The sequence below is a fragment of the Hyperolius riggenbachi genome, chromosome 2, assembly GCF_040937935.1.
Source record: "Hyperolius riggenbachi isolate aHypRig1 chromosome 2, aHypRig1.pri, whole genome shotgun sequence".
Classification (NCBI taxonomy): Eukaryota; Metazoa; Chordata; class Amphibia; order Anura; family Hyperoliidae; genus Hyperolius; species Hyperolius riggenbachi.
The window spans coordinates 488,458,459-488,481,304 of NC_090647.1; the positions used below are offsets into that span (position 1 = coordinate 488,458,459).

Here is a 22,846-nt window from a genome sequence, read left to right on the forward strand (position 1 = left end):
GTGATCAGGCCGGAGAAGAGGGAAGGGGAGCCCTGTAGGGAGAAGCCCGCAGAGACTGCAGCAACTGCTGGATGCAGCGAAAGCGCCGCTGATCAGAGCGGTGAGCAGAGCAGGGACAAGGTCCTCCAGCACCCAAGGCTGAGACAACAAAGTGCGCCCCTCCATCCCTCCCACCTCAGCTGTCACACATGGATTGCTATTAGACTAAGAGGGCCACAGGGCCCACAGACTCCCCAACACCTTAAAGCGGAAGATAACCCTGCATTTCAACTTTGCATTTACAGCATATTATATGCAACCAGCATTTTTTTTTTACTAGACCAGCATTGGAAGGGTTACACAGAGCTTTAAAGTTCCTGGAGAGAACTGCAGACGCATCCGAACCTACATAGATACATTTTGTTTACATAAATGTATCTAAGTGTTGAATGTGACTCACTCTCTCTGACTGAGAAGGAGCTGGAGGACAGCCAAAGAGTGTGTAACATTTATCACTTGTTACATTCTATTTAGGTAAATGTATCTATCTGAACTTCTGCATATCTCTCCACGGAACTTTAAACCTCTGTGTTTAACCCTTACAATGCTGGTTTAGTAAAAAAAAAATGCTGGTTGCATATAATATGCTGTAAATAATGTTTTAAAGCAAAGTTGAAATGCAGGGTTATATTCCGCTTTAATATCTAGTTATCTGGTTTGCAGTCACTGCTATGTATCCCCTTTTCTTATTTCTTTATGCTTCATACACAATTAGGAATGACAGCTGAATGAATTGTGCGCCCCCTCCTACACTGCGCCCTGCCTATGCCTCGGCCCGGCCCTGGCGGTGAACGCCTGACACTGCATGACGAGCTGAGCTCGTCTGTAACGTTTTCAGCAACTTTTGTTTGGACGAGCTCAGCTCAGAAATGCCTATTTTTTTTTTTATGCCTCCCCCCACCAGCCAATCAGTGCGATCGGCTGGATCCGCTGTCCCCAGTACAGTGCTGCCGTAAATCACAGCGCTGTACAGAGTAAATAGACAGCGGTTTCGCCGTCTAACAGTCTCCTAGTGGCGATCGTGGAGCAGTCGGCAAGCAGTTAATGAGCTCTTTTGATTTTCAATATCATCTTTATGCTGATGACAGCCACATTTTTTCAGTGACATCTCTACACTTTTATCTCAAGACCCTGACTATCTGCTGTGTCAACATTCATGTCATCACGTTTTCTTAAACTTAACATGAGCAAAATGGAGATTGTAATATTTCCACCTTCTCTCTCTGTTCCACCTCCAGGGCCGGATTTGTACTTTTCAGGGCCCTAGGCCTGCTGTCACCAAATTCACCCGGGGGCATCTCTAGCTACATAATACTTGGGGGCACCCCAAGCTACTTAAGATTGAGGGTACATCTTTTTACCTAATACTAAAGGGCACCTGTGGCTACCTACGCCGTGAAGGGGAATTAGAGGGGAGGTGAAAACGGGACCAGCCAGCACACTTGCAGTGTAGTTTGGTGGGGGGTTTGTGGGTTCATGGAGGTTGATGTCTAGCGCAGTGTTTCTCAAACCTGTCCTTGTGACTCCCCAACGGTGCATGTTTTGGCATCCACCAAGCTGAGACACTAATTACCCCACCTGTGCATAGGTGAGGTTGCCTGCAAAACATGGACCATTGGGGAGTCACAAGGACAGGTTTGAGAAACACTGGTCTAGCGCAGTGATCTGCAAACTCGGCTCTCCAGCTGTTAAGGAACTACAAGTCCCACAATGCATTGCAGGAGTCTGACAGCCACAGTCATGATTCATAAAGGCAAATGCATTGTGGGACTTGTAGTTCTTTAACAGCTGGAGAGCCAAGTTTGCAGATCACTGGACTAGCATGCCAGAACATCTGTGCTAAGGGCTCCTGTGATGTAAATCTGGGTCTGTGCAGACTCGTGTGGCAGCAAAAAGGATCCACAGAATTGTCACTTTGGCATCTTGTCAGAACAAATGTTTCGTTTCTAGGAAAGAAGACCGCGAAAAGAGGAAGTGAAACTATCTTGATTATTAAACCATCGGATGCAGAAAAAGACATCATTCTGCTAGACGAGAGCGGACAACACGGGTGAGTACTGACCACACACCACCAATGCCCTTTATAGAAACAGGCACTAATATTAACACTTAGGACTCCACAATTCATGGACACAGCAACCTGGGACACAGACAGCAATAGAAGATACTAATATTATAGTTAAAAATGAAGATCTAAGGCTAGGTTCACAGTGGTCAGTTGCATAATGCATGTGTTTTAATGAGTGTGAACTGCAATGGAGACTGGACATAGTCTTAAAGCAAACCTAAAGTAAAAAATAAACTAATGAGATAATGTAGAGAATTGTATGTGAAGTACAGCAACGAAATAGAACATTAGTAGCAAAGAAAATAGTCCCATATTATTTTCCAGTACAGGAAGGGTTAAGAAACTTCAGTTGTTATCTATGCAAAAGTGCTTACCTGAGCTCTTTGACCCAACTTGGGTCGAAGACAGTCCTTTTTTCTGAAGCACTTATCTCAACATGTCTCTCATTGTTTCTTGTTTGCATTGTGAACTAGCCCTTAGTTGACGAAAAAACTGCAGTGCTTTGTGCAAGCCAGTCCACTGCAACAAGGTATCTTCGTATGAACTGATACCTACATGCTTTCACATCATGCACAGCACACAGTCTTTTCCTGCATAATACTTAACAGGGTGCGCATTGGGTTCTAAAGCTTTTATAAGGGAACACACACTTTATGATTCCAAGCCAATTTTTTTTAAACAAGTTTTATTGATGTTTTCAAATATTTCAACATGTCCATGTGTGTCATATTTTCCCATATACTAGCTAATAATAACTTGGGCGGTTCCCCATAATAACATTGACTCTTCCAGAAAAACAAAAACAGTCATACAAATAGTCATACAAAGAAATGATTAACCCCATCCCTACCCACCCTCTTGTCATCTCTGGTACCTCACATTACTAACAAAGTCATACAAATTATTAACCCCCTCCCTGCAATAGCCATAGCTGCCATAACAGCTGCTATGGGGCCCTGGAGCATAGGGGGCCCAGGTGGTACTTACTGTATTCACCATTAATTTTCTTGTGTTCCTCCACCCTCTGACTTTGTCTCAGTGCCCATGAACTATGTGCAGTGTTGATTGCAGGAGAATGTAAATTGCCCACATAACTCATATCCATAGGGTAGGGGCAAGTGGCTTTGCTCATGAATGTCTACATCTGAGGGCCCCACAAAAGTTTTGCTATGGGGCCCAATGATTTCCAACTGATCCCTACCCACCCACTTGTCATCTCTGGTACCTCACATTACAGTTGGCATCATGAGATCTCAAACTTCCCCAAGGAACAGTGCTACAACTCCATGTTATACAAGGCTGTCTTTAGGCATAGACAACCCAAGCAGATGATTTGGTCTGCACTGACTTGTGCAACTTCTCTGGTCTAAGCTGTAAAGACCCAGGCTGTACAAATGCAGCATAATATGTCTGGAATAACATGTCCCTTTTTGCTACACAGTCATACCACACTCAAAAACATAATTCACTAGAGACAAGTGATGAGAAAGAATTAAAAGTTGATTTCACTTACCAAATTCTTTGGCGAAATTGCCAGATGATTTTGGATTAAAATTTCCCATTTACACTGAGGTCAATGGCGTTAAGACGCCGGATTTAGCAGTTAATCGCAAGTGCCCATACTTGCTAACATCACCAAATTTGCTAGGTATGTTAAGGAGAATAGTGGGAAGAAGTAAAAAAAAAATTCAAACATTTCTTGTTGTAGCTTTTGAGAAAATATTAATAGTATATCTTACGTATTGGTATTTCAGCTGTACATCCTGTATATCCCCATCAAAAGCAGTGAATTTTCTGCTGGGGTTTCCTGTTGGTCAGTACACTGACAGTGCAATAACAGGATGTCAGGAACTATGTACTGCCATTTCCTGCCTGCATGTTGACAGTATTAACTTGGCAACAGAAAAAGATGACTTGGTCTGGACCTGGATTTATGCACTTATAGCACTGTTTATTCAAACCATAGTCGCAAAAAGACAAGTTTCGGCAAGAAGACTGTTGGGAAAGGCCAAAAATCCAGGTTGAGACCCAGTCCTATTTCTCTGTTGCTGAGCTTCTCCTGCACCTTTGGTGGATCCAGGTGTGTCCTGGTCATCTCCCTGGTGTGTGAAACTTTACAGCAGTGTGAGCCTGGGGACTTTGCTTTTTCTCCTAGGCAGTATTAACTTGGACTGCCCTGGACTTCCACTGTCCACCAGCAGGTGGCTTTATCCTGTTTCTGGCAGCTCTGGACTTCCGCCATCCACCAGCAGGTGGACTTTTTACTATTATTATTTAGTATTTATATAGCGCCGACATCTTCCGCAGCGCTTTACAGAGTATATATATAGTATTGTCACTAACTGCTCACAATCTAGTCCCTACCATAGTCATGTCTATATTGGGTAGTGTATCTATTGTAGTCTAGGGACAATTTTTAGGGGGTAGCCAATTAACTTATCTGTATGTTTTGGGAGGAAACCGGAGTGCCCGGAGGAAACCCACGCAGACACAGGGAGAACATACAAACTCCTTGCTGACCTAGCTGGTATTCGAACCGGGGACCCAGCGATGCAAGGCGAGAGCGCTAACCACTACGCCACCATGCTGCCTATTACAAAAACTTGCAGTTCCTGGTCTGGCCTGCACATGGCGTACATACAAGTATGCCGCCCAGTCAGTTTGGCACAGGTCGAGATGAATGATGGCTCACCCCGCTGCCGCTAAATCACCGGGCGGCGTTAAATACTAATCCCCCTTTGAGTCTTGCAATTTGGAGGGAAAAGTAATTCAGGGTCTAGCGATCACCAGATCCCCAAATTCGCCTTTTGCGGGGCGTGGACTATAGCATTGTAGCTGTAGCCGCGCCATAACCTGGCTCTATCCATCACTGTATGTGCCCAAATTACCTGCTTCCTGTAGATGGCTCCAACAGAACTCTCATTTCATTACTTATCACCAGCTGCATCCAGTTACTGATTGCATAGCCTAAATGAGGACTGCCTTTATCTCCAGCCAGTTCCAGACTTTTGTTGTTCACAGGCCTGAGTCTCTGGACCTTTTCTAAATGCGCGTACACACGCCTGATTTCTTCAAGCGACAGGTCGTCCGACCAGCCCGCGGGGCGGCCTTTCTGGCGACAGTTTCCCTGTGAGTACAGTCTGTCGGCAGGCTAATAAGGCTGGTTTTGACTGATCCGCTCGGCGGATCGGTTAAAACCAGCCTTATCAGACTGCCGACAAACTGTACACACATGGAAACTGTCGCCAGAACAGCAGCCCCGCGGGCGGGTCTGACGGCCCGTTGTTTGCAGGAATCCGGTGTGTGTACGCGCCTATTACCTGTCTTTGCTAACCTGTTGCCGTACCTGCTTATCCTGTCTTTGACCTTGCTATTTTGCCTGATCGTTTGTACTGTGCCTTATCTGCTAAGCCTGTTGCTGCCCCTTGTTGACCCTGCTATTGCCTGCTCCTTTGATAGTATGCTGATTGTATATAATTGTAGGTTTTGTGTGTATATATATATATATATATATATATATATATATATATATGTATATATATATACACATACACACACAATTTTTTATATATATGTTTTATATATATCCCATGTTTATATTGCTGTGTATATAGTTAACTATATACAGTGGCATGCAAAAGTATTCGGCCCCCTTGAAGTTTTCCACATTTTGTCACATTACTGCCACAAACCTGAATCAATTTTATTGGAATTCCACGTAAAAGACCAATACAAAGTGATGTGCATGTGAGAAGTGGAACGGAAATCATACATGATTCCAAACATTTTTTACAAATCAATAACTGCAAAGTGGGGTGTGCGTAATTATTCAGCCCCCGAGTCAATACTTTGTAGAACCACCTATTGCTGAAATTACAGCTGCCAGTTTTTTAGGGTATGTCTAAAAATGTTAGCAAATACATGCTTCACCTCTGCTGATGACTTCCCAAACAGGTCACGCGCCTTGCAGAGTGTTTTTGCGTTGTAAATATGCATATGCTAGTCAATCCCCCCTCCCTTTTCCCAAGTCTTTAGGTTACAAAGATATTTTTTAATGATGAGCATTGCTTTTCCAAGTTTTAATGTTGATGACATAGGATTGATGAGGGGATTTATTTCATATCTTAAAGGGGCCCATACACTGGTCATTTCAGCCATCGATCGACGGATGATTCCACCGCTCTGATTGAATCGGCTAGAAATCGATGCAACAGGAAGCGTGATCGATCAGCCAATCAATCGATTTCCAGCTGATTTTGATTAATTCGCTCAATCGGTCCAGATGGAAAATCTAGCCGATCGATGGCCCACAGAGTTGCATTGGATCGAATGGTGCAATAATGCATTTCATATCCTTTATGATCATGAAGATTTCGTTCCAAAAGGGTTGAAGTTTGGTACAGCTCCAAAACATATGAAAGAAAGTGCTCACATTATTGGAGCATTGCATGCATTTTGAATTTGCTATGGAGCTGCCCTGGGAGTTCAAATGATGCTCAGTTGGTTTTTTACAAAACTCCAGCAAAAGGTGTTTACTCAAGACTCCAGCAAGTCCCCAGGGCTATTTGCTGAGACTGAATACCCACAGGATAGGAAAGTACAGGTTAGTAAACACAAGATGCTGACACTATGTTCTAGCAGTTTCCCATGGAGACTGCATACCCAAGAAGATTTCAGGACAGCAGAGAGCAGAAAGTGCAGGACAGCACACAGACAAAATCTGACAGATATAAACAGCGGCAAGCAAGGTGACACTGTACAGCTACAAGATAAGCTAAAGGTGGCCATACACTTATAGATTTGCAGCAGATTCGACCATCAGACAGATTCCTCTCAGATGCCTCTCAGGTCGAATCTGACAGGAATCTAGCTCATGTGTGCCACACACTAGGAACAGATTTCCAATAGATTTCAGAATGAAATCTATTGAAAATTGATCAAAATGAATTATTGCACCATTCGATCCAATGCAACTCTATGGGCCATCCATCTGCTGCCAGCAGCCGATCAACCTAGATTTTCCGTCCGGACCGATGAAACAAATCAATCTAAATCTTCTGGAAATCGACCGATCGATCATGCTTCCTGCTGCATCGATTTCTAGCCGATACGATTAGAGCGGTAGAATCGGTAGTCGATTGATGGCTGAAATCGACTACTGTATGGGCCCCTTTAGGGAGGGGGAGGAAGACTGTGCTTCAAATAGATAAGTTACACTTGATGAACTTCATACCAACCCTGAATAATAGCAGTGAAAAGGCATTGGGTGGTTACCTTCTCAAACATGGCATCCCTTTCAGCTAGTGATGGCCAAGTAGATGCAAATAACTTTGTGTTGATGCAAATGTATGCAAATTTTGTGCAAATTTATGCAGGTGGAAAATTAACCAATCAAATCCTGCTGAGGTAAAATTCAGTTGGTTCAATTTCAAGCTGCATACATTTGCATAAAATCTTGCATAAATTTGCATCAACTCAGTTATTTGCTTCTACTTGACCATCGCTACTTTCAGCTATTAAAAGCCGCGAGCTGCTAAGATCCCTTTAACACCTGTGGGAGACCACAGTCGTTCACTTAAAGCTGAATTATTGCAAATACCTTCTGTTTTAGGAAGGCAGCCTACACAGAGCATTGGCTTTTTAGTAGAAGGGCTTTTCGGTCTCTTTTAGTCCCCTATACTTTCCTAGTAGTTTTAAGTCACCCTGAGATGCTTAAAGGGAACCTAAACTGAGAGGGATATGGATGTTTCCTTTTAGACAATACCAGTTGCTTGACTCTCCTGCTGATCAATTTGCTGCAGTAGTATCTGGACCTCACACTTGAAACAGGCATGCAGCTAATCCAATCTGACTTCAGTCGCCTGATCTGCATGCTTGTTGAGGTGCTGTGGCAAAAAGTATTAGAAACACAGGATTAGCAGGAGAGTCAGGCAACTGGTATTATTTTAAAGGATACCCAGTGCCGGATTTGTACTCTTTACCGCCCAAGGCCACTGTCAGCAGCTGCCCCTTCAGTATAGGTAGCCTGACAACCCTTCCCTCTAGTATAGAAAGCCAGATGACCTTTCCCCCCCACCTCCAGTACAGGTAGCCACATAACCCCCCTCCAGTTTAGATAGCCTAATGATCCCCCTTCCTTTCCAGATGACCCTTCCCCCTCTTCCCTCTATCTTAAGAAGCCAGGTGACCATCCCCTTTTCCCGTATGGACAGCCTGATGATCTGCCCTCCCTCCACTATAGGTAGCCTGGTGACCCTACTGCCCACCCGCCCTTGATCCTGTGGTGCCCTAGGCCATGGCCTATGCGGCCTTGGCTTAAATCCGGGCCTGAGGATACCTGAAGTGACATGAGACATGATGAGATAGACATGGGATGTAAGTGGCTGACTCAGTCCTGACTCAGACATGAAGTGACTATGGTGTGACCCTCACTGATACGAAATTCCAACTATAAAACACTTTCCTAGAAGAAAATTGCTTCTGAGAGCAAGAAAGAGATAAAAAGGGGGAATTTCTTATCAGTGAGGGTCACACTGTAGTCACTTCCTGTCAGGACTGAGTCAGCCACTTACATACCTGATATTTAACTCTTTCAGGCAGAGAAAGAAAAAAAGGAACACCGCATAGTTATTTGTGTGCTAGGCACTGTACATACACATGTCTATCTCATCATGTCACATGTCACTTCGGGTATCCTTTAAAGGAGATCTGTAGTGAGAGTTATATGGAGGCTGCCATATTGATTTCCTTTTAAGCAATACCAGGTACCTGGAAGCCCTGCTGAGCTATCTGCCTGCAGAATCACACCAGAAACAAACATGCAGCTAATCTTGTCAGATCTGACAAAAATGTCAGAAACACCTGATCTGCTGCATGCTTGTTCAGAGTCTAGGGCAAATAGTATTAGATGCAGAGGATCAGCAGGATAGCCAGGCAACTGGTATTGCTTAAAAGGAAATCAATATGGCAGCCTCTATATACCTCCCACTACAGTTCTCCTTTAAAAAGAAAAATCCATATCCTCAGTAGAGTTGGGCCGAACCTCCGATTTTCGGTTCGCGAACCGGGTTCGCGAACTTTCGCGAAAGGTTCGGTTCGCGTTAAAGTTCGCGAACCGCAATAGACTTCAATGGGGATGCGAACTTTGAAAAAAAAAATTAATTATGCTGGCCACAAAAGTGATGGAAAAGATGTTTCAAGGGGTCTAACACCTGGAGGGGGGGATGGCGGAGTGGGATACATGCCAAAAGTCCCCGGGAAAAATCTGGATTTGACGCAAAGCAGCGTTTTAAGGGCAGAAATCACATTGAATGTTAAATGACAGGCCTAAAGTGCTTTCAAACATCTTGCATGTGTATACATCAATCAGGAAGTGTAATTAAGGTACTGCTTCACACTGACGCACCAAACTCATCGTGTAACGCACCGCAAACAGCTGTTTGTGTAGTGACGGCCGTGCTGGACTGGTGCGCACCATGGCGAGAGTGCAGGTTTTGGTGGCTTTACAGCCCATATGGTCAGTCACCTGGCTGATGTAGCTGAATGACAGAACAGTGACTGTCCAGCTGATCAAATTTGGTCTGACCACAATGAGGCAACGACCTTATTATCGTGGGTGTGCCCCCCGAGACACTCATCTAGGCGCCGGTCATTGCTCCATTGTGATACGCAAGCCCCTTCACCACGGCAAGGTAATGATCACGAAGGGGAATGGGCGCATGTTCATGCCTTTTCTTTTGTTGTTGCAGCTGCCCGCAGTGCAGCCAGAAAAATTAGGCAGTCATGTACACGCACCCGAAAAATTATTACAGCGGCCGCTGCTAGCAGCGGCCTAAAAAATTCAGCAATCCGCCTGGAGTCCCGGACCCTGTTGGTGGTGGCGGAGAAGGTAGTGAAGCGGCCTGCAGGCAGACATGCTGTGTGGAGGGACTGGGAGCGACTTAGTCTTCTTGGGGCAGGCCAGGCAGCCAGTCACACGGCGTGCAGGCAGAGATGCTGTATGTGCGGGGACTGACTTAGTCTTGGGGCGGGCAGCAGCCCTCCGGGATCCATGCCTCATTCATTTTTATAAAGGTGAGGTACTTAACACTTTTGTGACTTAGGCGACTTCTCTTCTCTGTGACAATGCCTCCAGCTGCGCTGAAGGTCCTTTCTGAGAGGACGCTTGCGGCAGGGCAGGAGAGAAGTTGGATGGCAAATTGGGACAGCTCTGGCCACAGGTCAAGCCTGCGCACCCAGTAGTTCAAGGGTTCCTCATCGCTGTTCACAGCAGTGTCTACATCCACACTTAAGGCCAGGTAGTCGGCTACCTGCCGTTCCAGGCGTTGGTGGAGGGTGGATCCGGAAGGGCTACGGCGAGGCGTTGGACTAAAGAACGTCCGCATGTCCGACATCACCATGAGATCGCTGGAGCGTCCTGTCTTTGACTGCGTGGACACGGGAGGAGGATTAGTGGCAGTGGTACCTTGCTGGCGTTGTGCCGTCACATCACCCTTAAAGGCATTGTAAAGCATAGTTGACAGCTGGTTCTGCATGTGCTGCATCCTTTCCACCTTCCGGTGAGTTGGTAACAGGTCCGCCACTTTGTGCCTGTACCGAGGGTCTAGTAGTGTGGCCACCCAGTACAGCTCATTCCCCTTGAGGTTTTTTATACGGGGGTCCCTCAACAGGCAGGACAGCATAAAAGACGACATCTGCACAAAGTCGGATCCAGTACCCTCCATCTCCTCTTGCTCTTCCTCAGTGACGTCAGGTAAGTCAACCTCCTCCCCCCAGCCGCGAACAATACCACGGGAAGGTTGCGCAGCACAAGCCCCCTGCGACGCCTGCTGCGGTTGTTCTCCTGCCACTGTCCCCTCCTCCTCCTCCTCCTCCCCCAAAGAAACACCTTGCTCATCATCCTCTGAGTCTGACTCATCTTCTGCACATGACCTCTCTTCTTCCTCCTCCTCCCCCCTCTGTGCTGCCGCAGGTGTTGAGGAAACAGCTGGGTCTGATGAAAATTGGTCCCATGCCTGTTCCTGCCGTAACGGTTCCTGGTCACGCTCATTCGCAGCTTCATCCGCCACTCTACGCACAGCACGCTCCAAGAAGTACGCGTAGGGAATTAAGTCGCTGATGGTGCCCTCACTGCGGCTCACCAGGTTGGTCACCTCCTCAAACGGCCGCATGAGCCTGCATGCATTTTTCATCATTGTCCAGTTGTCGGGCCAGAACATCCCCATCTTCCCAGACTGTTTCGTTCTACTCCAGTTGTAGAGGTACTGGGTGACGGCTTTCTTCTGTTCTAGCAGGCGGGAGAACATGAGGAGGGTCGAGTTCCAGCGAGTGGGGCTATCGCAAATGAGGCGTCTCACCGGCATGTTGTTTTTACGCTGAATTTCTGCAAATCGTGCCATGGCTGTGTAAGAGCGCCTCAAATGCCCACAGAACTTCCTGGCCTGCTTCAGGACATCCGCTAAGCCAGGGTACTTTGCCACAAATCTTTGAACCACCAGATTCATGACATGTGCCATGCAGGGTATGTGTGTCAGCTTCCCCATATGCAAAGCGGCAAGCAGATTGCTGCCGTTGTCGCACACCACGTTGCCTATCTCCAGGTGGTGCGGGGTCAGCCACTCATCCACCTGTTTCTTAAGAGCAGCCAGGAGAGCTGCTCCAGTGTGACTCTCCGCTTTGAGACAAGCCATGTCTAAGATGGCGTGACACCGTCGTACCTGGCATGCAGCATAGGCCCTGCGGAGCTGGGGCTGTGTAGCTGGAGAGGAGAACTGCCACTCAGCCAAGGAGGAGGAGGAGGACAGCGAAGAGCATGTAGCAGGAGGAGAGGAGGTGGCAGGAGGCCTGCCTGCAAGCCGTGGAGGTGTCACAATTTGGTCCGCCGCTTTCTGCTTGCCATCGTTCACCACCAGGTTCACCCAATGGGCTGTGTAGGTAATGTAGCGGCCCTGCCCGTGCTTGGCAGACCAGGCATCCGTGGTCAGGTGTACCCTTGACCCAACGCTCTTCGCAAGAGATGACACCACTTGCCTCTCAACTTCACGGTGCAGTTGGGGTATGGCCTTTCTGGAAAAATAAGTGCGGCCTGGCATCTTCCACTGCGGTGTTCCGATGGCCACAAATTTACGGAAGGCCTCAGAGTCCACCAGCCGGTATGGTAACAGCTGGCGAGCTAACAGTTCCGCCACGCCAGCTGTCAGACGCCGGGCAAGGGGGTGACTGGCCAAAAGTGGCTTCTTCCGCTCAAACATTTCCTTCACGGACACCTGACTGCTGCTGTGGGCAGAGGAGCAGGAACCGCTCAAGGGCAGAGGCGGAGTGGAGGAGGGTGCCTGTGAAGGTGCAAGGGAGAGAGCGGCATAAGCAGATGATGCACCTGAAGGAGGAAGAGGAGAAGGAGGGTGACTTTGCTTTTGTGTGCTGCTGCTGCTTTTGCTCAGGTGGCCATCCCATTGCTGTTTGTGCCTTTTCTGCAGGTGCCTTCGTAAGGCACTTGTCCCTACGTGAGTGTTGGCCTTTCCACGGCTCAATTTTTGTTGGCAGAGCGAACAGATGGCTTTGGTCCGATCTGAGGCACACACATTAAAAAATTTCCACACCGCTGAGCCACCCTGGGATGTGGGCACTATGGGGACCTCAGCAGCTGATGCTGAAGGGCAAGTTGGCTGGCTGTACATAGGTGGCGAATCTGGCGATACATGGTGCCGGACTCTGCCACCAGCTGTTTCTGACGAAGAGCTGCCCCAGCTTCTTTCAGCAACTTCTATCCTCCTACTACTCTCTGACTCCCCCTCTGAACTGTCCCCCTCTTCATCTCCTCTATTGGGAACATACAGAGGATCCCTATCATCGTCATCATCGTAATCATCCTGCCCAGCTTCGCTTGCCTCAGAAAAATCCAAATGTGTAGGTCCTTCATCCTCCTTACACGTTACATCCATAGTGTTGTCGCGTAACGCAGACATATGAGCTGGTGAAAATTCATCTGGCTGTAACAATGGCTGTGCATCAGTGATTTCACCACCACTAAATAATTCTTGCGAAGTGTCAAATGCAGCGGAAGTGGTGCTAGTAGTAGCGCTGGTGGCTGAGCAAGATGAGGTGTTCTGTGTCGCTAAATACTCAACCACGTCCTGACAATCTTGGGAGGTGATGGGACGTGCCTTCTTCCGAGCACTGTACTGTGGGCCAGGTCCACACGAAATTACATTTACACGACCTCGCGCAGACCTGCCGGGTGGCCTTCCTCTGCCTCTGCCACTACCTCTTCCTCTTCCTCTACCTGTTTTGTCCATATCGGGTATGCACGGAGTGGTATATCACACTGCGTGCACTCACGTAGGTAGGTGGGTTCACTTAACTGCACAGGTATGCGCACTGATGCGGTGGGTTCACTGAACAGTACAGGTATACAGTGGCGGGTTCACTGAACACAACAGGTATGCAGTGGCGTGTTCACTAAACAGGTATACAGTGGCAGGTCCACTGAACAGAACAGGTATACAGTGGCAGGTCCACTGAACAGAACAGGTATACAGTGGCGGGTCCACTGAACAGAACAGGTATACAGTGGCGGGTTCACAGAACAGGTATGCAGTGGCAGGTTCACTGAACACAACAGGTATGCAGTGGCGTGTTCACTAAACAGGTATACAGTGGCAGGTCCACTGAACAGAACAGGTATACAGTGGCGGGTTCACAGAACAGGTATACAGTGGCGGGTCCACTGAACAGAACAGGTATACAGTGGCGGGTTCACAGAACAGGTATACAGTGGCGGGTCCACTGAACAGAACAGGTATACAGTGGCGGGTTCACAGAACAGGTATACAGTGGCGGGTCCACTGAACAGAACAGGTATACAGTGGCGGGTTCACAGAACAGGTATACAGTGGCAGGATCACTGAACAGGTATGCAGTGGCAGGATCACAGTACAGGTATGCAGTGGGCTGAGGGCTCACTGAACAGAACAGGTATGCTGTGGCAGGATCACTGAACAGCTATGCAGTGGCAGGATCACAGTACAGGTATGCAGTGGGCTGAGGGCTCACTGAACAGAACAGGTATGCTGTGGCAGGATCACTGAACAGGTATGCAGTGGCAGGATCACAGTACAGGTATGCAGTGGGCTGAGGGCTCACTGAACAGAACAGGTATGCTGTGGCAGGATCACTGAACAGCTATGCAGTGGCAGGATCACAGTACAGGTATGCAGTGGGCTGAGGGCTCACTGAACAGAACAGGTATGCTGTGGCAGGATCACTGAACAGCTATGCAGTGGCAGGATCACAGTACAGGTATGCAGTGGGCTGAGGGCTCACTGAACAGAACAGGTATGCTGTGGCAGGATCACTGAACAGCTATGCAGTGGCAGGATCACAGTACAGGTATGCAGTGGGCTGAGGGCTCACTGAACAGAACAGGTATGCTGTGGCAGGATCACTGAACAGGTATGCAGTGGCAGGATCACAGTACAGGTATGCAGTGGGCTGAGGGCTCACTGAACAGAACAGGTATGCTGTGGCAGGATCACTGAACAGGTATGCAGTGGCAGGATCACAGTACAGGTATGCAGTGGGCTGAGAGCTCACTGAACAGAACAGGTATGCTGTGGCAGGATCACTGAACAGGTATGCAGTGGCAGGATCACAGTACAGGTATGCAGTGGGCTGAGGGCTCACTGAACAGAACAGGTATGCTGTGGCAGGATCACTGAACAGCTATGCAGTGGCAGGATCACAGTACAGGTATGCAGTGGGCTGAGGGCTCACTGAACAGAACAGGTATGCTGTGGCAGGATCACTGAACAGCTATGCAGTGGCAGGATCACAGTACAGGTATGCAGTGGGCTGAGGGCTCACTGAACAGAACAGGTATGCTGTGGCAGGATCACTGAACAGGTATGCAGTGGCAGGATCACAGTACAGGTATGCAGTGGGCTGAGGGCTCACTGAACAGAACAGGTATGCTGTGGCAGGATCACTGAACAGGTATGCAGTGGCAGGATCACAGTACAGGTATGCAGTGGGCTGAGAGCTCACTGAACAGAACAGGTATGCTGTGGCAGGATCACTGAACAGGTATGCAGTGGCAGGATCACAGTACAGGTATGCAGTGGGCTGAGGGCTCACTGAACAGAACAGGTATGCTGTGGCAGGATCACTGAACAGCTATGCAGTGGCAGGATCACAGTACAGGTATGCAGTGGGCTGAGGGCTCACTGAACAGAACAGGTATGCTGTGGCAGGATCACTGAACAGCTATGCAGTGGCAGGATCACAGTACAGGTATGCAGTGGGCTGAGGGCTCACTGAACAGAACAGGTATGCTGTGGCAGGATCACTGAACAGGTATGCAGTGGCAGGATCACAGTACAGGTATGCAGTGGGCTGAGGGCTCACTGAACAGAACAGGTATGCTGTGGCAGGATCACTGAACAGGTATGCAGTGGCAGGATCACAGTACAGGTATGCAGTGGGCTGAGAGCTCACTGAACAGAACAGGTATGCTGTGGCAGGATCACTGAACAGGTATGCAGTGGCAGGATCACAGTACAGGTATGCAGTGGGCTGAGGGCTCACTGAACAGAACAGGTATGCTGTGGCAGGATCACTGAACAGCTATGCAGTGGCAGGATCACAGTACAGGTATGCAGTGGGCTGAGGGCTCACTGAACAGAACAGGTATGCTGTGGCAGGATCACTGAACAGGTATGCAGTGGCAGGATCACAGTACAGGTATGCAGTGGGCTGAGGGCTCACTGAACAGAACAGGTATGCTGTGGCAGGATCACTGAACAGCTATGCAGTGGCAGGATCACAGTACAGGTATGCAGTGGGCTGAGGGCTCACTGAACAGAACAGGTATGCAGCCAGGAAGAAGTTAAGCCTAACTAATCTTTCCCTGAGAGACAGTCTGCAGCAGCTCGCCCTACTCTGACTAATGCAGGCACACGAGTGGCCGTAATGGCCGCCGCTGCCTGCCTTATATAAGGGGGGGTGGGGCTCCAGGGGCTAGTGTAGCCTAATTGGCTACACTGGGCCTGCTGACTGTGATGTAGAGGGTCAAAGTTGACCCTCAGGTGCATTATGGGGCGAACCGAACTTCTTCCGCAAAAGGTTCGCGTGCGGTACCCGCACGCGAACCACCTAAGTTCGCGCGAACCCCGTTCGCCGGCGAACCGTTCGGCCCAACTCTAATCCTCAGTTTAGGTTGCCTTTAAGTATTCTGTTGTTCTGGTCCAAACACCTTTGTGGGTGGGTAGCCGCGCTTGCTATAGGAAGGAATAGGGAGTTAAGGTGCATATAGGAGCTGGGGTTACCACAGGAGTGGTGCACCTTGATTAGGTGACCCTGTAAAATATTCGCAAGGGGGCCCCATTATTTATGCCCCTGGTTCCAGAGCCTACACTTTCCCTAATACTGCCCCAAATAAATAAAAAAAATCTACAAGTTCTAATGATTTTTTTATGATTTCTCTCATTTCTAGTGGTCAACCATTCAAATTCTCACTTGCTACATTCATTCCACCACTAGGATCAACTATGGCACAATGGCCAAAATCTTTTCCGAAACCATCACTTCACAGAAATCCAGACTTGAAGGGCATTGGAGTGATACATGGTACGTATCTGGAATGAGTTTTCATGCTCAAGTGCAATGAGGGGTCCTGCAGATGGGAAGAGGCTGATGGTATGATATGGCAAAGGAATGATTAGAGCAGCGGTAGGGAACCTTGGCTCTCCAGCTGTGATAAAACTACAAATTCCACAATGCATTTGCCTTTATTAATCATGTCTGTGGCTGTCAGACTCCTGCAATGCATTGCGGGAATTGTAGTTCTGTAACAGCTGGAGAGCCAAGGTTCCCTACCCCTGGATTAGAGGTTGAGTGGAAAGGTTAAAGTACCAGACCAGTAATGGGGAAATATCTATGCCTCTTCCTTCTGCGCCTCATCCTTACACAATAAAGGTCTCCTTATACCCATTCATATTTATCCATGGGACATTTAAGTGCAGGGTCATATGACCACCCTCTCCCCAAACAGACCACATTATTTCTCCAACCAGCAGGGTTAGGCATAGGGTAGCATAGGGATGGGGTTAGTTTACCACACCTCTCCTGACATCACACGCATGTGCCAATCACTTCTGGCCTCGGGTTCCGTACTGTAGTACGCATTCCAGCAGCCCGTCCAGAAGGATGCAATGCTTTCTGACCCGGCCGTCCATGAGACGGGGCCACGGGGCCATTCCAGCTACAGGAGGGGGCAGAAAAGAGAATGGGGGGAGCGGTGAGCATCAGGACAGTTCACCATACATGCCTGCTCCCCCCGTTTCTCATATATTATTGGGCTCTGGTATCCTTTAAGCATTTTACGTTCTGCACCATTACATTATGCTCGCTGATTTGACAACTCTGTAAAGAAACAGACTGGAATGACAGTGGTTCAAACATCAGTCCCCTGAAGAAAAACTTTCACTAATTGCTGACCTGAAAAAATATCAAACGCTGATCAACAAAAAGAAGTCCTTATTCCTGTCTCATGAGATTTCAAATGCAGTCAACAGACCTGTCCAACTTTTCCGCACAGTTGACAATCTCCGCAATCTTGCCGGAAATCAGTGTTGCCAACCTCAGAAATACATTTTTACTGACAAAGCACAAAAAATGTACTGACAGAACACTTTTTTTTTTACTGACATCTAATATTATTGAAATTAAATGAAAGATCTCACACATGCTCCCTTACGTGCAATACACCGGCAACCACATGGAGCGCAATTGAGGAAGAAGAGTGCAGTGGCGGACACCGGACAGGTGAAGTAATAATGCACGGCATCTGGGGGGGGGGGGGGGAGAGACTTTGATACATTTACATTTGGGGGATGCGACCAGGGGTTTCCGTCACATTTGTTCTCGATTATCGCAACCCTTACCACTGCACACCTTATCGATTATGCCAACCTGAGATTTTCCAGCATGTCCGATTGTTACATGTGATCGATGCATGTAACCGATTTCGGCCCGAAATTGGTTTGATTGTCAACTAGGCATGCTCTTGATGGCACCGATTTTTATAATATCAATAATAATCGTCTTATCTGATGGTTGATCGGCCACCAAGTCTACAGATGTATGGCCACCTTTAGCTAGAGCAGTGTACATTCCAGAGTGATATGTGAACTGATAAGCGGTAAGTGCTGTGATCTTCTAAGAAAGAGAGAGGTTTTTTTTTACTGACACCACAAATTTTTTCATGGACTTTACTGACAGCCCAGATTTGTTGACTTTTTTACTGACTGTCAGTAAATTTGCTGACGGTTGGCAACACTGCCGGAAATCCAGTATCAAGCCTTCGCAGGACCTGTGCGAAAAATTTTCTCACTTATTCTCAGACAAAGTCTCCTCCATATGCTCTGCCATTCAATTCACAGCCCCGGAAACCTATGCAGAGCCATATAATGGATGCAAGAATAGCCTACCACCATAGTCTGATTTCAAGATAATCACTGAAAAATACATCTTGGATATCCTCTCAAACCTTCGTCAGACTACCTGCGATCATACCAGAGACTTTTGTAAGTCTTTACCTGACTCTCTAGGATGCTTCTTCACCTCATTGAGCATTCTGTGCTGTGCTCTTGCAGTCATCTTTTCAAGACAGCCACTCCTAGGGAGAATAGCAGCAGTGCTGAACTTTCTCCATTTATAGACAATTTGGACTGGAATGATGAAGCAAGGCTTTTGGAGAAAATTGTATAACCCTTTCCAGCTTATGGAGCTCTTTTGTGCAAGGTATCATTCACATCAGGCGATGCTTCTTGGGAAAAGCAAACCCAAAACTAGTGTGTGTTTTTTATAGGGCATGGCAGCTGTAATCAACACCTCTAATCTCATCTCATTAATTGGACTCCAGCTGGCTAACACCTCACTCCAATTACCGTATATACTCGCATACAAGCCGAATTTTTGACCCCCAAAAAGGGGGTCAAAAGTTGGGGGGTCGGCTTGTATGTGAGTCTTCCCTGGTGGTCTAGTGGTGGGTGGTCCGCGCCCCGCTCCCCCCCCTCCCCGCTCCCCCCGCTGCTATTACCTGCTTAGGCAGCGGCCACTTCCTAATCCGCGTTCCCCTTCTGTTTCAGAGTCTATCACAGCAGCGCGCCCGGCGCTGCTGCAGTGACGATGCAGGGGGCAGGAAAGAGCGGTTCCCCTGGTAACGGCGATACAGATCGCCGCTATAGGGAGCTGCGCTCTTTCCTTCACTCTGCATCGTCACAGCAGCAGCGCTGGGCGCGCTGCTGTGATAGACTCTGAAACAGAAGGGGAACGCGGATTAGGAAGCGGCCGCTGCCTAAGCAGCTAATAGCAGCGGCGGCCGCGGGGGGAGGGGGGAGCACTACCTACCTATGCTGGGCACTATACTGGCTAAACTGGGCACTATACTGCAGGCGCGGAGCTAGGGGGGGTCGGGGTAGGACAAGTGCCCCGGGGCGCCTGGTCCCTGAGGGCGCCCTCAGCCTGGCTGAGCTGCGGGTTTTTTTTTTTTTTTTGCGGCGGAGGGGAGGGGAGCAGCGCAGAGAAGAGGGAGAGCTGTGCGGACGGTGGGGAAGGGGGGCCATATCCCCCCTCCTTCCCTCACCTTAGGTGCTCTCTCTCTCCCTCGCTGTCCCCTCCAATGTCCGGGTGGCTGGCCTGGCAGCGGCGGGCGGAACTCACCTCCGTCTCGCTCCAGCGCCGGCCGGAAGTTCGAGTGCGCAGCCGCTGCTCTGGTCTGGACCAGACCAGAGTAGTGGCAGATCCATCCGGCGCTGCGACGAGACGGAGGTAAGTTCCGCCCGCCGCTGCCAGCCTGAGCCACCCGGACATTGGAGGGGACAGCGAGGAAGGGAGAGCAGCTCTTCTCTGCGCTGCTCCCCTCCTGCTGGGGAGGGGGACACCTGACCTGGCTACCTACTCTGGGCACATATACCCCTGGCTACATATACTGGACATATATCCCTGGCTACCTACTCTGGGCACATATACCCCTGGCTACCTACTCTGGGCACCGGAGCAGTGCTTTTCAGCGCTGCTAGATTTGGGCGCAGCCGGCGCCTCCATAGACTTCAATAGGAATCATTCCTATTGAAGCGCTCAGTGAGTAACGTCGGCTCCGTCAGAAGACAGAGCCGAAGTTGCTTAAAAACATAATAATTCGGCCTCCAGCAATCGCTGGAAGCCGAATTATTTCATTCCCCCACTATCCATGTCGGCCTGGAGGGGGAATAGTAATTAAATCGGCCCGGACTTGTGCAGAAGCAGGATCAGCCATATACCGCTGTATCCTGCGCCCAAGTCTACCGGCGCCGATTTCAAATGTACGCCTGGGCACATATACCCCTGCCTACATATACTGGGCATATACCCCTGGCTACCTACTCTGGGCACATATACCCCTGGCTACCTACTCTGGGCACATATACCCCTGGCTACCTACTCTGGGCACATATACCCCTGGCTACCTACTCTGGGCACATATACCCCTGGCTACATATACTGGACATATATCCCTGGCTACCTACTCTGGGCACATATACCCCTGGCTACCTACTCTGGGCACCGGAGCAGTGCTTTTCAGCGCTGCTAGATTTGGGCGCAGCCGGCGCCTCCATAGACTTCAATAGGAATCATTCCTATTGAAGCGCTCAGTGAGTAACGTCGGCTCCGTCAGAAGACAGAGCCGAAGTTGCTTAAAAACATAATAATTCGGCCTCCAGCAATCGCTGGAAGCCGAATTATTTCATTCCCCCACTATCCATGTCGGCCTGGAGGGGGAATAGTAATTAAATCGGCCCGGACTTGTGCAGAAGCAGGATCAGCCATATACCGCTGTATCCTGCGCCCAAGTCTACCGGCGCCGATTTCAAATGTACGCCTGGGCACATATACCCCTGCCTACATATACTGGGCATATACCCCTGGCTACCTACTCTGGGCACATATACCCCTGGCTACCTACTCTGGGCACATATACCCCTGGCTACCTACTCTGGGCACATATACCCCTGGCTACCTACTCTGGGCACATATACCCCTGGCTACCTACTCTGGGCACATATACCCCTGGCTACCTACTCTGGACATATATACCCCTGCCTACATATACTGGGCATATACCCCTGGCTACCTACTCTGGGCACATATACCCCTGGCTACCTACTCTGGGCTGGGGCGGGGGACACCTGACCTGGCTACCTACTCTGGGCACATATACCCCTGGCTACATATACTGGACATATATCCCTGGCTACCTACTCTGGGCACATATACCCCTGGCTACCTACTCTGGGCACATATACCCCTGCCTACATATACTGGGCATATACCCCTGGCTACCTACTCTGGGCACATATACCCCTGGCTACCTACTCTGGGCACATATACCCCTGGCTACCTACTCTGGGCACATATACCCCTGGCTACCTACTCTGGGCACATATACCCCTGGCTACCTACTCTGGGCACATATACCCCTGGCTACCTACTCTGGACATATATACCCCTGCCTACATATACTGGGCACATATACCCCTGGCTACCTACTCTGGGCACATATACCCCTGGCTACCTACTCTGGGCACATATACCCCTGCCTACATATACTGGGCATATACCCCTGGCTACCTACTCTGGGCACATATACCCCTGGCTACCTACTCTGGGCACATATACCCCTGGCTACCTACTCTTGGCACATATACCCCTGCCTACATATACTGGGCATATACCCCTGGCTACCTACTCTGGGCACATATACCCCTGGCTACCTACTCTGGGCACATATACCCCTGGCTACCTACTCTGGGCACATATACCCCTGGCTACCTACTCTGGGCACATATACCCCTGCCTACATATACTGGGCATATACCCCTGGCTACCTACTCTGGGCACATATACCCCTGGCTACCTACTCTGGGCACATATACCCCTGCCTACATATACTGGGCACATATACCCCTAACTACATATACTGGGTACATATACCCCTGGCTACATATACTGGGCATTTATACCCCTGGCTACATATACTGGGCACATATACCTCTGGCTACATATACTGGGGACACATACCCCTGCCTACATATACTGGGCACATATACCCCTGGCTACCTGTTCTGTGGACATCTCTACCCCTGGCTACCTGTTCTGGGGACATCTATACTGCTGGCCACCTATTCTGGGGACACCTATAGACCTGGGGCTACCTATTTTTGGGCAAGCATTGCTGTCAGATTGAGTGTATTTTGGGGAACTGCTGCCAGGTGAGAGGTGTCTACCATATTAAGGGGACATTCTGCCTATTTATGTGAAATGCTGTCTATTTATGTGCCTCATGACTGCTGAATTTGTCTTGTTGGGGGCCTTATGTTTGCTCATGATTGCGGAATTTGTCTTGATGGGGGTGGGGGGCTCATGATTGCTGAATTTGTCTTGGAACATGCTGGAAGATACATACTGAGGAAGGGTGGGTGAGCGTGAGCCTGCTAACCTCCATGTACATTTGAAGGGGCGTGACCAAATGTGGAGTACCCATAACCACGCCCACATTTGGTCACGACCCTTCACCTTAGGGGGCGCATTAATAGTCTTTGTCCCCGGGCGCTGAAAACCCTAGCTACGCCTCTGCTATACTGGCTAAACTGGGCACTTTACTAGCCATACTGGGGCACTATACTGGCTAAACTGGGCACTATA

General features: G+C 48.9%; 1 protein-coding gene and 1 long non-coding RNA gene across 3 annotated transcripts in view; one reads left to right on the forward strand and one right to left on the reverse strand.

The window, feature by feature from the left end:
- LOC137547142 (uncharacterized) overlaps positions 1–3,917 on the reverse strand; it is a 112,369-nt gene extending 108,452 nt beyond the window's left edge. The window contains exons 1-2 of the long non-coding RNA XR_011026501.1: positions 3,847–3,917; positions 3,621–3,751 (exon numbers count right to left, since the gene is read on the reverse strand). This is a non-coding gene — a long non-coding RNA (uncharacterized lncRNA). The remainder of the gene's footprint in view (positions 1–3,620; positions 3,752–3,846) is intronic.
- Positions 2,080–22,846, forward strand: part of LOC137547141 (interferon-induced GTP-binding protein Mx2-like) — an 89,542-nt gene continuing 68,775 nt past the window's right edge. For both annotated transcript variants that reach the window (XM_068270380.1, XM_068270381.1), the window contains exons 1-2: positions 2,080–2,089; positions 16,596–16,729. In XM_068270380.1, the coding sequence (XP_068126481.1) occupies positions 16,651–16,729 (79 nt within the window). In that variant the 5' untranslated portion in view covers positions 2,080–2,089; positions 16,596–16,650. The remainder of the gene's footprint in view (positions 2,090–16,595; positions 16,730–22,846) is intronic.